A 13,574-nucleotide genomic window follows, 5' to 3' on the forward strand; every position below is an offset into this window, starting at 1 on the left:
AAATTATTTTTGAAAATTAATAAAATATTCCCATATTATAGATATATTGGGTCATTCAGTTCAGTTCAGTCACTCAGTCATGTCCGATTCTTTGTGACCCCATGGACTGTAGCATGCCAGGCTTCCCTGTCCATCACCAACTCCCAGAGCTTCTTCAAACTCATGTTCATGGAGTCAGTGATACCATCCAACCATCTCATCCTCTGTCACCCCCTTCTCCCATATTGGGCTATATATTTTATTTAATTCAGTTCAGTTCAGTTCAGTTCAGTTCAGTTGCTCAGTTGTGCCCGACTCTTTGCAACCCCATGAATCGCAGCACACCAGGCCTCCCTGTCCATTGAGTCAGTGATGCCATCCAGCCATCTCATCCTCTGTTGTCCCCTTCTCCTCCTGCCCTCAATCCCTCCCAGCATCAGAGTCTTTTCCAATGAGTCAACTCTTCACATGAGGTGGCCAAAGTACTGGAGTTTCAGCTTTAGCATCATTCCTTCCAAAGAAAGCCCAGGGCTGATCTCCTTCAGAATGGACTGGTTGGATCTCCTTGCAGTCCAAGGGACTCTCTATCTTACATCTGGTTTGTAATGTCTCAAAAATCTAAAATATAGCAGCTGAGGAGTTCAATACATTGCAAAAACTGGTGAAATTCAGCATGTTCTTTCTTCTTAACAAAGAAAGGTCAGAAAACAACAAATATCAATGTGGCTGTACCATCAAATCAGTACAAACAACTGGATCACTGGACTCACTAGCTAGTAAGTTTTCATTCTTTTTTTTAAAATTTTATTTAAAATCATATCAAATACGGGCTGGCTTGTCACAAAAATGAACATCTTAGAAATATGGATTAAAAGCCTGTTATCTACACTGATACAAGTCTGACACTGTTCTGAACAGTAGTTACTGTCAGTATAAACAGTGGCTATTTTTTCTCACTAATGTATGAAGAAAATCTTTCATTCAATGACTAAACTGAATACAAGTTTGGAATGGATTATAGAACCATTCCCTTTAGATACTAAGATTTTTCTGCTCGAAGGATCTATGAGGTCAGAGAATCAGCCACTTGAAAATTTTATATAGAGGTAGCCTTCAAATAGAGACAGATTATCTAACAGTCTGAAATAAGACTCTTAAGTACCTAGTTGTGTATCCTACAGGATTGTCAGCTAAAGGAGCTAAGCAAACAGCTATTCCAACACGTGTTCAGAAACTGGAGTGTTCACTTTATGAAGTTCAGCTGAAGCTGGTGCTGCCTGTAAATACTATTTATTCTAGAATCACTAGGATTCTTGCTAGTTGGGACTCAATCAACTGTCTACACTGTTACTCTAGCTTCCTAGTGACTTCCAGAGAACATTCTCTTTTAAAAGTATAGTACTTGCTGCTCATCTCACTATTTTTGTGGATAAACTGGAGGTAACAATATCTCTGTAGTTCTCTAACCCTTGATCTTTTTCTTACTGGTTCAGATAAACACCAATCTTTTAAATGGTGATTTTCTAAGTTATTAATTTCTATCAGCTCCAGCGAGTTGTATTTGTTCTCTTTCCTATTAAAATTCTCACTTTAGCCACCCTCAGAATTTAATATTCTGACTTTATCTAATATTTTTACTAATTATATTTAATATGTACATGCAAATGCTAGATCTTTAGACATGTTTAGTGGTCTCTGAGATTTAGAAACAACTCAGAACATCTCCAGTTCATCTCAAGGGGTATCCCTAAAAGAGAAAATTCAGTATTAAAAATGACAAAATATCCACATTAATTTAAAAAAGCCATTCCTAACAAAATTAATTCCCACAAAAGTTTGGGAGAAAGGAAGGCATCATTTCCTAAACTACATTCAATGACCAATCCAAAAGTTATAGAACTCTACACCTGTCCACGGCAAAGCAAAAAAAAGTGGTGTTTAAGTTACTTTATCTAAGAAACAAAAATTTCTTATGAGGTAAGTATCATAAAATTTTTTTTTCATAATGGCAGGGGAGATAAAATACACTTTGGAGTTTAACTCTCAAAAAAATTAAAGCAAAGAAATTATTTGATAAACTGTTATACCTTTTGTTGAATAATATATACATACTTACAGACAGAGGACAAAGACTAGCATATTTGACCAAGAAACAAATAGTCATCAGTCTATGCATGGGACTCTAAACCAGGGAGAAATGGGGTATTTCCTGCCAAATCAGTAAACAAGGATGTCACAGTCATTGAAGTCCTAAAAATCTCTACCAAATAAAAAATAATTCTTAAATTTTAGGTTGTGACTACTTTTTAAGTCAACATCAATTACAGTGAAAATGAATTAAGATTTGCCATTTTGATGCAGGGCATGACAAGTTGTTCAAAAGATGTTTTCAAATGCTATTGAACAAGATCACAATTTGGGTTTAAAGGCATTCTGAAATATGACTAGGTGTTTACTTTCTGGTGATAAAAATCTGCAAAGTGTATCACACCTTTCTTATTTCAGGATTCTGCATTTTCTGCAGCATATTAAAAAAAAATCTGTTTGGAAATACTAATATCAAGTCAAGAAATAAAGAACAAATAAACTTCCCTCCATCTGAAAAATGCTTCAGAGGACCATAAAGATGTTCAACCAATGACAGAATAAAGGGAAGAAGAAAGTACAGACTCTTGATATTTCAGAAAAGAAAAAATAATTAGCATGAATTCTAAGCAGGTATTGATTCAACAAATTTTCCCTCCTTTTATGGGTTTCTTTTCTGAAAAGAAATACTTTCTTAACAACAGCGGCTGCAATTTACTACCCATAATGTTCCAAGTACATATATTGCTTTTTTTTTTTTAATAATCATAATATTTATGTTTTCACTTTTCCTTGCTTTTCAACAAAGTATGGTATGGGAATGCCCTGGAGGTCCAGTGGTTAGGACTCTGTGCTCTCACTTCTGAAGGTTCAATCCCTGGTTGGGGAACTAAAATCCCATAAGCCTCATGAAGCAGTCAAAAAAAAAAAAAAGAGGGGTAGGTAACATGAAATGGTAAAAATTCCTTTAAACTTCTGGCTGTAGTGGTAGGAACTAGAAAAAAAAAAAGGAACATTTACTCAGTGTCTACTATATACCAGGCACATGTTAGGCACATAATACCCTTGTACTAACATTTGAGATAAGCATTACTATCTCCTTTCACAAACAGAAACTTGGTGTTCAGGGAACTTAAAAGCATTCTCTAAGACTACAAAACAAAAAGCAGCTAAGGCCAGACAAAACCCATCTGCTTGAGGAGGAAGTATGTGCTAGTTTTCTATATCATCTTTTCAGATGGTGATAGGTCTTTAAATAAGAAAGCAATGAATAAATTTGATCAAGAAAAACATAACTGACAGAATAAACAGTTTTAAATTTAATATACCAAGGCATATTATGAGTATGCCAAAATACACAATATGCTTTAACATTCAAATTAAAAAGAAAATGGTCTTTGATATTAAGTTTGGTTGTAATTTTTGGCTGTATGTGTAATCTTGGACAAGTTAATATCTAAGTCTCAATTTCCTCATTTGTAAGAAGAGGATATTAGTTACATATTTGTGTGACAAAGTTAAAGATTAAGATGACACAGATAATGGTTAGCACAGAACCGCACACATGTAAGATAAACTTATTCTAACAAAGTGACATTGAGACTGTAAAGGATGGTAACAAATACAATGCAAATGTTTCAACTTTTCCCACAAATTATTAGGAAACAAACCACAATTGCCTTCAATCCCTATCCAGTGTTTCAAAATTTCCTCAAATGTTTAATTTCAGTAAAGATCTGATACAGATGAAAAACAGCTTAGGTACATACAAAGAACAAAGACTAAAGTTAGTGGTTAGAGGAGGAGAGGGTAGGTTCAGGAGCCCTAAAAAGGAAGGATGACATCCTGCAAAGTCAAAGCACACCCATGCCTTCAGAAAGACTCCCAGATAACCTTAACAACTACAAATGCCTCCTATTATCTATTGGCCAGGAGGCTTTACGCTTTTATCCAAGCTAGACTACGATAACAATTTATCCCTTTTCATATCTGAGTTGGTCTTATGTATTATTCCTCAATCATCTCTAGATGGGAGAGTGGGCCTGCCTTATAGGAAATGCATGAAGGCTGTATCAGGTATAGAACTCAGTTAAGGCTGTACTTCTAGATGTGGCTTCAGAATGTGTTTATTTTTTTCACATGTCTATGCTTTTTATCTGTATCAACTGCTGCTAATCTTGTCAGACAGAGTTCAAATGTCAACTCTTGATGCCATTAGTACTTCCTAAGGCAGGGTTAATTCTACTTACTGTTTCCAGAGTACTTGGTCCACACTTTTACTTGACTCACTGAAATATATACAATTAATTCACTAAATGCTTGTTTGTCATACTAGTTCCCTGCAGGCAATGATGGTGTGTGTATAATCAAATTCAATTTCCAGGTATCACTCCACAGTTTCTGCTGCAAAAGTTCACTTTGTTCAATATTTCAACCTGTCTAGAGAAACAAGTGGAAAACTTACATGCTTAATTTAAGAATACCATTTTTTTCATTGGTAAGAAGAAAACTATGCCCATTATGCCTTTTGGTTATGTACTGAGCATATTAATTTTAAAACCCTAAGAATGTAACACTTTAGACCTGAAAGAAACTTAGTCCAAACTTCTCAAGGGCTAACTGACAAGTCCAGGGTCACACAACCAATCAATAACTCAGACAGCGGATCCGAACATACTGTTTTCTTAACCTCACTGACCATATTGCTTTAATAATGTCAATACACAGTTAACAGACCTTTATCCACAGACAGAAATTACCATTCAGTTGTTCTGCGGAGAGGAACAGAAGAGCTAAGGTTTGTAACTATGATACTCAAATATGTAGCATGGCTTACAAAAAGAAAAGGCCTCTAGCCAACGGTCTGTGGTCAAATTATGTAGTTATCCAACATTGGCATGTTAAGTAACCCTGCCTGCTTTTTCCAGAGCTGTGTGAGCGATGCAGTACTAACCTAGCTCTTCTACTTTCTTTGGTAAAGGTAACATGCATTTTACAGATGACTAAAGAAAGAATGGACCAGCAGCAAACCGGGACATCAGAAATATCATGGTGAAGTTTCTAGTTTGGGAAGTAAGATCTACAAATGACCATGAAATAAAATATACGTAGTCCATTTTCATTTTTATACCCATTTTAAAACAATTCACACTGTAAAAGGCCTATGAATTAAATATATTCAGTAAAAGCATCCAAATAGAAAACCAATATTTTAAATCCCCTTTGTTTTAAACATTGAAAAGGTAAGCAGTGTAGCCATAAGTGTTCTTAGTTTGTTATTTTAGTATTTATCAAAGTACTAGTTTTTAGTTTAAAAAAATTCTTTTTTTAAAACTTGAGATTTAACACAGCATTTAATCTAAAATATATTTTCAATTAAAATTCATTTATTATTTATATATTCTTAATAACTTTTAATATGCTTGAAAAACTATTTTCAGCATGGTTTCAAAGCAATATGATCATGTTCAATGCTGATGTTAAATATAGAACTGAAAATAATAATTTCTAATCTTTTTTATAGAAACATATCTAATAAATCCTAAATAAAGCAGCTAGTAATACAATATATATAAGTAGGCTTGACTTGTGAAATTGCCTAGTGGTTCTCAAAGAAATCAAACTTTCATCACAATTCATTCACTTTCTCTCTCTCGGTGGCTCATCCTTAAGACCTGAGACAATATAGAGAGCTACCTCCAGGTAGAGAATGCAGTTACTATTAGGACATAAAGAACACTGGTGACCTCCAGTGTCTATTCTCTTTCCAGGCTGCTCTGTCCTTTTTGCCTTTTTGTTTTAAAAATGAAAGAACTATGAAACAGCAAAAAGATAATGTTTCTTAAAATATTATAAGGCAAAGAAATGAGATGAATTTTTCATCTACTAATTTGGTATTTTTTAAAACCTGTATAGTTCTACCAAATATTAATATGTAATTTAACTTGTTACTCTTATAGAATTATAGTAACAAATTACCAGAAAGACTGCATACTTTCTTCCATGTTTTAGCAGTTCTGTCAGATTTAAATATGACTTCTGTTTATCTAGCAGAAATCATGTTCTACTGTGGAACCACCTACCCCTGCAAAGCACACAACTGTTAAAATGTAAATTGCCCAACTATTTTTAGCTGTTGCGGAAAAAAAAAATCCTGTCTTCGGGAATAATGATTTGAGGCATTGTGTTCATTTTGTTTATCAAGCAGCTATTCAGCCTCCAGTGGGTCCAAGTGCTTATGCAAGCAAAAGCTTTTAAGAATGCCTGCAGCTGCAATGCAACCTTCCAGGTAGGCTGCAGGTTCAGAGCACAGCTGCCCTAGGCTGCATAAAACTCAGATCCATCTGGAAGTGAATTTCAAAGAGGATTTCAAATTTGAGTTTTCATGTATCATACAGAAGAGAAGGCGGGGGAAGAACATAGGAAAGAAGGAAGGCAAACAACCAAAAAGATGATATCTCTACTTCAGCCTTAATAAAAACTAAAAAGCTCAGACCCATGCTGCTCCTTCTAGATTACTACTTGCCAAGGCGGATATTCCATTCAGTGTATACTTGGATGAGCTGTGACTCACCCAGCAGCACCTGCGCTCATGTGTTAAGTACTGCCAAATAAAAGGCCAACATCCATTTACACAACAAAGAGATGTACCCTACAAGGCATGTGGCCTCAATCCAAAAGCCCCACTCCCCATTTGTTCTAAGCAAAGGGAGAGGAAGAAAATCTCCCCGGGATTTTTAAATTGTAGGTGGATTTATGATGCAGGTTCATTTACAAATACTTTTACTCTTTAAGAGAATAAAGTATATTTAACAGTGCAAACATCCCTACAGCATCAGATTATCATGGCCATTAATGATTGTTCACCAAACCTTTCCAATCTTTTTATTCTCATGAAGCTCTTTATTCTCAGAGGATACATTTTTGAGCAAAGAGGGATCAACAAACTAGTTGCTCGAAAGCTTTCCTGATGCTAGGCTGAAGTTAGGAAAGGCTTAATGAAGGCTTTAAAATCCACAAGAGATTCACAATGAACATCTGACTTGGTGATTTATGCATATTAATAACCTCAGTCCTACTGAGGCAAGCTGAGCCGAACATGTCCGTCGAATCCTAATGTCTTTAGCTCCATTGGGATTATTACAAATGTAAATTTCTAAGATTCTCAGCTATTAATCTCTGTCTGTCCTCCTGTTCAGCAACATAATGACTAATTAAACATCAAAAGACCTGTACAGGAGATATTCTTTGACAGCTACCGGCCTAGTCCTCTTCCCAAGAGGGGAATTCAAATGACAGGGACACGGAGTGAAAGCATATGAGTAAGCTACAAATCATTGCAGAGAAATCTAAAAACCTAACACTGAATTCAGATTTAACTCAATCAATGATTCTGTGAAGCAGAGAACAATTACTATGTGAAGTATGCCTACTGACACCAACTGAATGTATCCTGACAGTCTGCAGATACTGAATACCTGAAATTAATTTGCTTACCACAAAGTAAAAAAAAAAAGAAGTGGTACTTACAGAAGAAGGCAAACCAGGAGGTACTTTTCTGACTTTCTTTGCTTGCAAAGGATCTGTACATGGGAAACAGTATATTTCATCAGCATTTATTTTAGAAAAGTTCAGACTTCAAATGAGCAGGAAAGGATTTTCCCTCCTAGTACCTTCCTCGTTTTCCAGGATTTAGGAATAAGTAAGGGAATACAGGGACAGGAGTTCCATTCTTCCTAACCAGTTCTAGTGTAAAACACGTACTCCTAATGAAGTGATGTACTCTGAAATACATATCCTGTAAGTCTGGGAAGATGGCAGCAAACAAAGTAAAACAAGAGAGAAAACAACAAACCAATAAGCATATTTGAGAAAAGGGAATAATATTTCTTAAGTACCTATTATGTACAAGGCTTCATACTAGGCACTTTTCATCATTTATCTCAGTTTCATCTGCAGATGGGCATCTGGTGCAACAGGTCAGTTTAGTAATATGACTCCTTAAGGGAGACACAAATCTAGTGTTCATATCACACTGAGAATTAGGTTTAAAAGCATATTAGACTAAAAGCTAATGTTATGCTACAAATTATGTTAAAAATTTGAAATATTTAATAACTGAAAAGTAAAGGTTATACTAATACCTGAAATATATTACATAAACTATTAAACACAAGCATTGTCATATATGATATCATCCTATAAGTATTCTACAAGAATATTTCCTGTAACAATATGTGGTTAAAATGGAAACTTCAGCACTAATTTCTATACAATTTATTCTTGAATGTTTATATTTATTTCCAAGAAACAATTAAAGTATATTTCTTTCTAAGATACAGATTATTTATTAAAGGATAACATGAATATTTTCACATGCCTACCCAGCCTCACTTGGTACTATTTGTAAAATTTAAAATTTAATACTTGTTCATTTTATTGTAAAAACGGTGTTAAATGCAGCCTTCCAATCATACACAAATAATGGATCAAATTCAGGATCTCTCAGATGGGTTTGCTATTAAAAAGAGAAAATACGTAAGAAGGCTAACATTAACTACAATGCTTTTGAAAACTATAAAAGTTAGAACTGCAAAAATGGTATTTTCCTGGGTCATAAGTAATATGACAGTAAAACATGCAATTGTTTAAGAAAGAATGAAATTCATTTAAATTAGGGCTGGGATTCTTAGTAAATATACCAGGAGGCTGCAAAGCTAAAAAAGCAACTTCATAAGTAGTATGTGGAAAAATTATGTACAATAAAGAGAGGAAAAAAACACTCATTAGCATCTGGTTCCTACCAAGAGGCAGCCTATATTTCCTTAAAATAAAAGTGCCAAAGATAAACAACATCTGGCACACTCTTTATTTATAAAACTTACTAGCAAAATTTTTGTTCTTTGGGAGGCTTTTTCTAAAACCCAACTCTTCACAACTAATACAGTATCCCTTGAGCAAAAGACACAGTCCATATAAATAGAGACAGTCAACTGAACTGTTCCTATAAATCTAGAGCCCATCACTCTACTTTGGGATAACTAGAAGTAGAATACATTGCTCTTTAGATTAGGTCAGTTTTTTCCCTGCCCTAGGAATGGAAATTCTTTTATATTTTTAATCTAATCATTAGTTGCCATTATACAATTACATGCATCAATGTTGGATTCAAAATCATGAATTTAGAATACAAAGTTCACTTTTGGGAGGTTTCAAAGTGTAACAGTTAAGAGAGTAAGCTGATTGGATTCAAATTTCAGCTCCATCATATAGCAGCTGTGTGAGCTTGGGCAAGTTACTTAACTTCTTTTAACTTCAGTTATCTACAGTAACTTCCTGGACCTGTTGCAATAAAGGGAATACAGAAAGATGCTCAGGGCAGTACCTAACAGAAAGTGACATAATAAATTTTAGCCATTATTATTAGGTTTATATTAAAATTTGTGGCAAAACTATTATCAATTGTTAAGTTAGTGTTTTGTAGAATGTTGATTTTCTAAAGCATCTAAATATCTTGAAAAGATGCTAAAATTGGTATAGATTATCTCTGAAATCCTTCCAGAGATTTTATGAGTAACTGCAATACCAAGACAGAGTGTCTAAGACTGAGAAATAACAACGAAGAGTGGAATAATAATTTACTAGATGGTATTTACACAGGAGATGAGTGGGCCTCCTTGAATACCAAGCTTTGGCTAAGTTGCTTACTTTCCTGCATATTGGTTCCTCATTTGTTACACGTGAAGTGCAAGTAGGTCAGTCCACCTCTGCGACCCGCTGGACTATACAGAGCATGGAATTCTCCAGGCCAGAATACTGGAGTGGGTAGCCTTTCCCTTCTCCAGGGGATCTTCCCAACCCAGGGATTGAACCCAGATGTCCTGCATTGCAGGCGGATTCTTTACCAGCTTAGCCACAAAGGAAGCCCATGTAACATGACGTTAATATTATAACTTACTAGAATTTTTATAAAGATATAGTATGTATAACACTGTACCTGGCATAAAAGAGAGAATCCATAGTATCTAACATCATAATCAAAATAAAAATGAATATACAAGCCTTAATTTCTGGGAAGCTTGAGTTTTTAATGAAATCAACTCCCTCCCCTCACCCTCAATATTCCAGAGGTTCATTTCCTCCCTGAACTTTTAGTAGTAGTGTACTAGTCTATATTAGTGCTTTTTGTCATAGTGTGTGCTCACACAGCATTCTAACAAGGTATTTTTCTAGAGTGACACTAACACATCTAGAGTCAAAAGAACGTTTTTACCCTAACTGATTTGGTGGGAAACAAAAGTGGAGATGGAGAAAAGATACTATATCTTACCATTTCCTTAATAAGTATATTGGTCTAAATCACAGGGGCTTGTTTCAACAGCACAAATACTCAATTACCTATAAGCAGAGGTGGGCACATCTAACCAGAGATCTCTATGACTAATATGACAATCCATCACTGTGCCCTTTTATACCTTTAAGCATATTCTAGACTCAAAGGCTAGGAATATTTTACCAAATTTTGGGTTTGACAGAGGTGCCTGTGTGCTAAGTCACTCCAGTTGTGTCTGACTCTTTGCGACACTATGAATTGTAGCCCGCCAGGCTCCTCGTCCATGGGATTCTCTAGGGAAGAATAATAGAGTGGGCTGTCATGCTCTTCTCTAGAAGATCTTCCTGATAGAGGGATTCAAACCCATATCTCTTATGTCTCCTGCATTGGCAGACAGATTCTTTACCACTAGTGCCACCTGGAGAAGCCCTTGACAGAGGTAGATATAACAAATTAGAAGCATAACAAGTATTTGAGGAATAAATAGCTAGGACCTATTTTCTTTTGGTTTATTTTAGAGGGTGGCCTATCCTCAATATAAACATGCTTTACAGTTTCAATTTTCTCATATAAAGGATTCTTTGTAAGACTAATCCAAAATTCTCACATTTAAACATTGACTGGATAGGGTGTCGGAGTATACCTGAGGCTTGCTGTAGGCAGCAACATGAAAACAGACTGGCCTGGTTAGGCTACACACAAGACATGAAGGAAAGAAGTAAGGAAAATGAGAGGTGTATGCTTGATAGTTACTGAGTTGCCTTTTGAGGTAGTGTTTTGGAACTAGATAGAGAAAATGGTTGTACAGCATTGCGAATATACTAAATGTCACTGAATTGTACAGTTTAATAAAGATAATTTTATGTTAATTTTACTTCGATTTTTAAAAATTGAGCAATAGATGCAATGAATGCAAAGAACATTGGAATTGGAGCCAGAAAGTCTGCATAAACCACCTACTAGGTATACGAATATGCTGTCCTTTGAGCCTCAGTTTTATGTTAAAGCCTGTATTACGCCCACTGACTAGTAGGACTGCTATATGAATGAAATGAGAATGTATATTATAAAACCATTTTGCAGACTGTTCAGCATTATATCAATTGTAGTCAAGAATAAGGTATTAATATTAGTACATGACATTTTTATTACAAGAGGGAAAACCAGTCCCATTTTTAAAGCTCAATTTTCCACTATTCAGTTCCTCTTAAGGTGATGACCAAATAAAAATATTAAACTGTTTATTAAGTATATACTGCTTTATGCAAATAAGCCCTAATATCATCATGACACCCAAGAAATCAAATTTCTTCTAATTAGAAGTGTAGCCAGAAGCATAAACTAATGGGGGTGATGGTGGGGAAGAAACATTTTTAAAATGGGATTTGTTGTGTGATACACTTACCAAGTGCTGCAGAGTCATGGAGTGGTCTTCTCCTGGAACTTGTGGCAGAAAATGAGTAGTAGGGTGTCCCAGGTTTTCCTGAAGAAGAGAGTTGTGCTGGGCTTCCAAGCCCTAGATCTTGTCTCAGGAGACTAGACTATAAAACAAGGCCAAGGAAACGAGTTATCTTCTCATTGATTATGGACCCAAATCTGAAAAATACATCACTTTCAAATTATTTATGGTAACTTGAACAATGCTTTGAATTTAGGAAGTATCTAAGTACTTGTTTGAATTTTATTAGTTTAAACCTGTGTTTTCTCTTTTTGCCCATCCTCATGTACTCATGTTGCTTGCTTTTTAGAAATTATGTAGATTCATACAATCTTAGAGTTGAAAGAATATTTTAGTTGGTATGTAGTTCCACTCTTTTTAAAAAATAATTATTGTTTATCTGGCTATGTTGGGTCTTAGTTGCATCATGTGGGATCTTTTATTGTAGGACACAAATTCTCTAGTTGTGGCATAAGAACTTAGTTGCTCAGTGGCATGCGGGATCTTAGTTACCCGACCTGGGATTGAACCTGTTGTCTTCTGCACTGCAAGGTGGATTCTTAATCACGGGACCACCAGGGAAATCTCCTGTAGTTCCACTCTAATCATCAAGATCATTTTTGAAAAATGTCCACCCAGTCTTTGCTTGAATGCTTTCATGAGCACACAAGGGAGTCAATTCTGTTCTTTTTTCCATTTCTTTTTTCTTTATGGAGAGCTCTCATTGTTTAAAAGAGTACCAATATTTTCAAGACTAGCCATTCCCGTTTTCATCAACTGTGTCTCATGACATAGTTTGAATGTCCTCCCCACCATTCCTGACACAGACCTCCAAATTTATTTTCCATTTATCAAAGTCTGTTGGAAAAGCGAATGGAGAACAATGCCCCAGATGTAGTCTTATTAATGTAGAGGAGTTTCTGAGACTACATTTTAAAACACATTTGTGCTATGTAGCTCATATTGAGAGGTCAAGAGAGATCACACCCTGTTACTCTTTATTATATAAGTTGCGATTAAGTAACATCCCTCCAATGGTTTCCTTGTTCAGTTTGTGTTCTTTGGTTCCAAGTGCAAGACTTAACATTTATCTCTAATAAAATCCATCTTGCTATATTTGATCCATAATAAGCATCTGTCCAGGATGACAAGGCTGAGGAGAGAGCTCTAACATATGCTGCAGAGACATCATGAGATTCTATTGAGTACTGCACCGAAATCCAGAGATTTAGCAGCCCTGACCTGCTAATCAACTGACCCTATCATAAAGCAAATGAAGTCAATGCAGCAGAATTTGTTTTCAAGCTTTCTGAAAGCTGAGGGAAAAAGAAGACCTCAACTGGAAAGCGTGTTAGATGCAAGTGAGGTTCTCAAATGAAAACAATTGTGATTTCGCTAACATATTTAGTATTCTCCCACCCCATATTTAATAACCTTTACAATTATCACCACACTCTGGGTGGCTGTCATTCTGGCTACGAACTATCATAAAGACATGGAGAAATAAATCTCAGCTCTGGTGAGAAAGAATCAGTAGAACTTTATAACACTAGTCATGGTAGTCCAGTCCATGCCTCCAGAAAAACTTTCATTTTCAGTTTATCACACTACTTAATAATCTTAAATAATATTTATGTTTCAGATTAAAACTCTGACATGGAATTAATATAACATAAAATTAATAATTATATTTCCAACCAGTGACATTTCAGTTCAGTTCAGTCGCTCAGTCGTGTCCAA

The 13,574-nt window shown here is 35.4% G+C and overlaps 1 protein-coding gene across 4 annotated transcripts in view; it reads right to left on the reverse strand.

Moving 5' to 3' along the window:
* TCF12 (transcription factor 12) overlaps window positions 1–13,574 on the reverse strand; it is a 395,418-nt gene that overhangs the window by 75,656 nt on the left and 306,188 nt on the right. For all 4 annotated transcript variants that reach the window (XM_055537846.1, XM_055537843.1, XM_055537842.1 and 1 more), the window contains 2 exons: window positions 11,802–11,937; window positions 7,594–7,646 (listed from right to left, as the gene is read on the reverse strand). In XM_055537846.1, coding sequence (XP_055393821.1) covers window positions 7,594–7,646; window positions 11,802–11,937 — 189 coding nt within the window. The remainder of the gene's footprint in view (window positions 1–7,593; window positions 7,647–11,801; window positions 11,938–13,574) is intronic.

The sequence above is a fragment of the Bubalus kerabau genome, chromosome 10 (assembly GCF_029407905.1).
Source record: "Bubalus kerabau isolate K-KA32 ecotype Philippines breed swamp buffalo chromosome 10, PCC_UOA_SB_1v2, whole genome shotgun sequence".
In the NCBI taxonomy this organism is placed as follows: domain Eukaryota; kingdom Metazoa; phylum Chordata; class Mammalia; order Artiodactyla; family Bovidae; genus Bubalus; species Bubalus kerabau.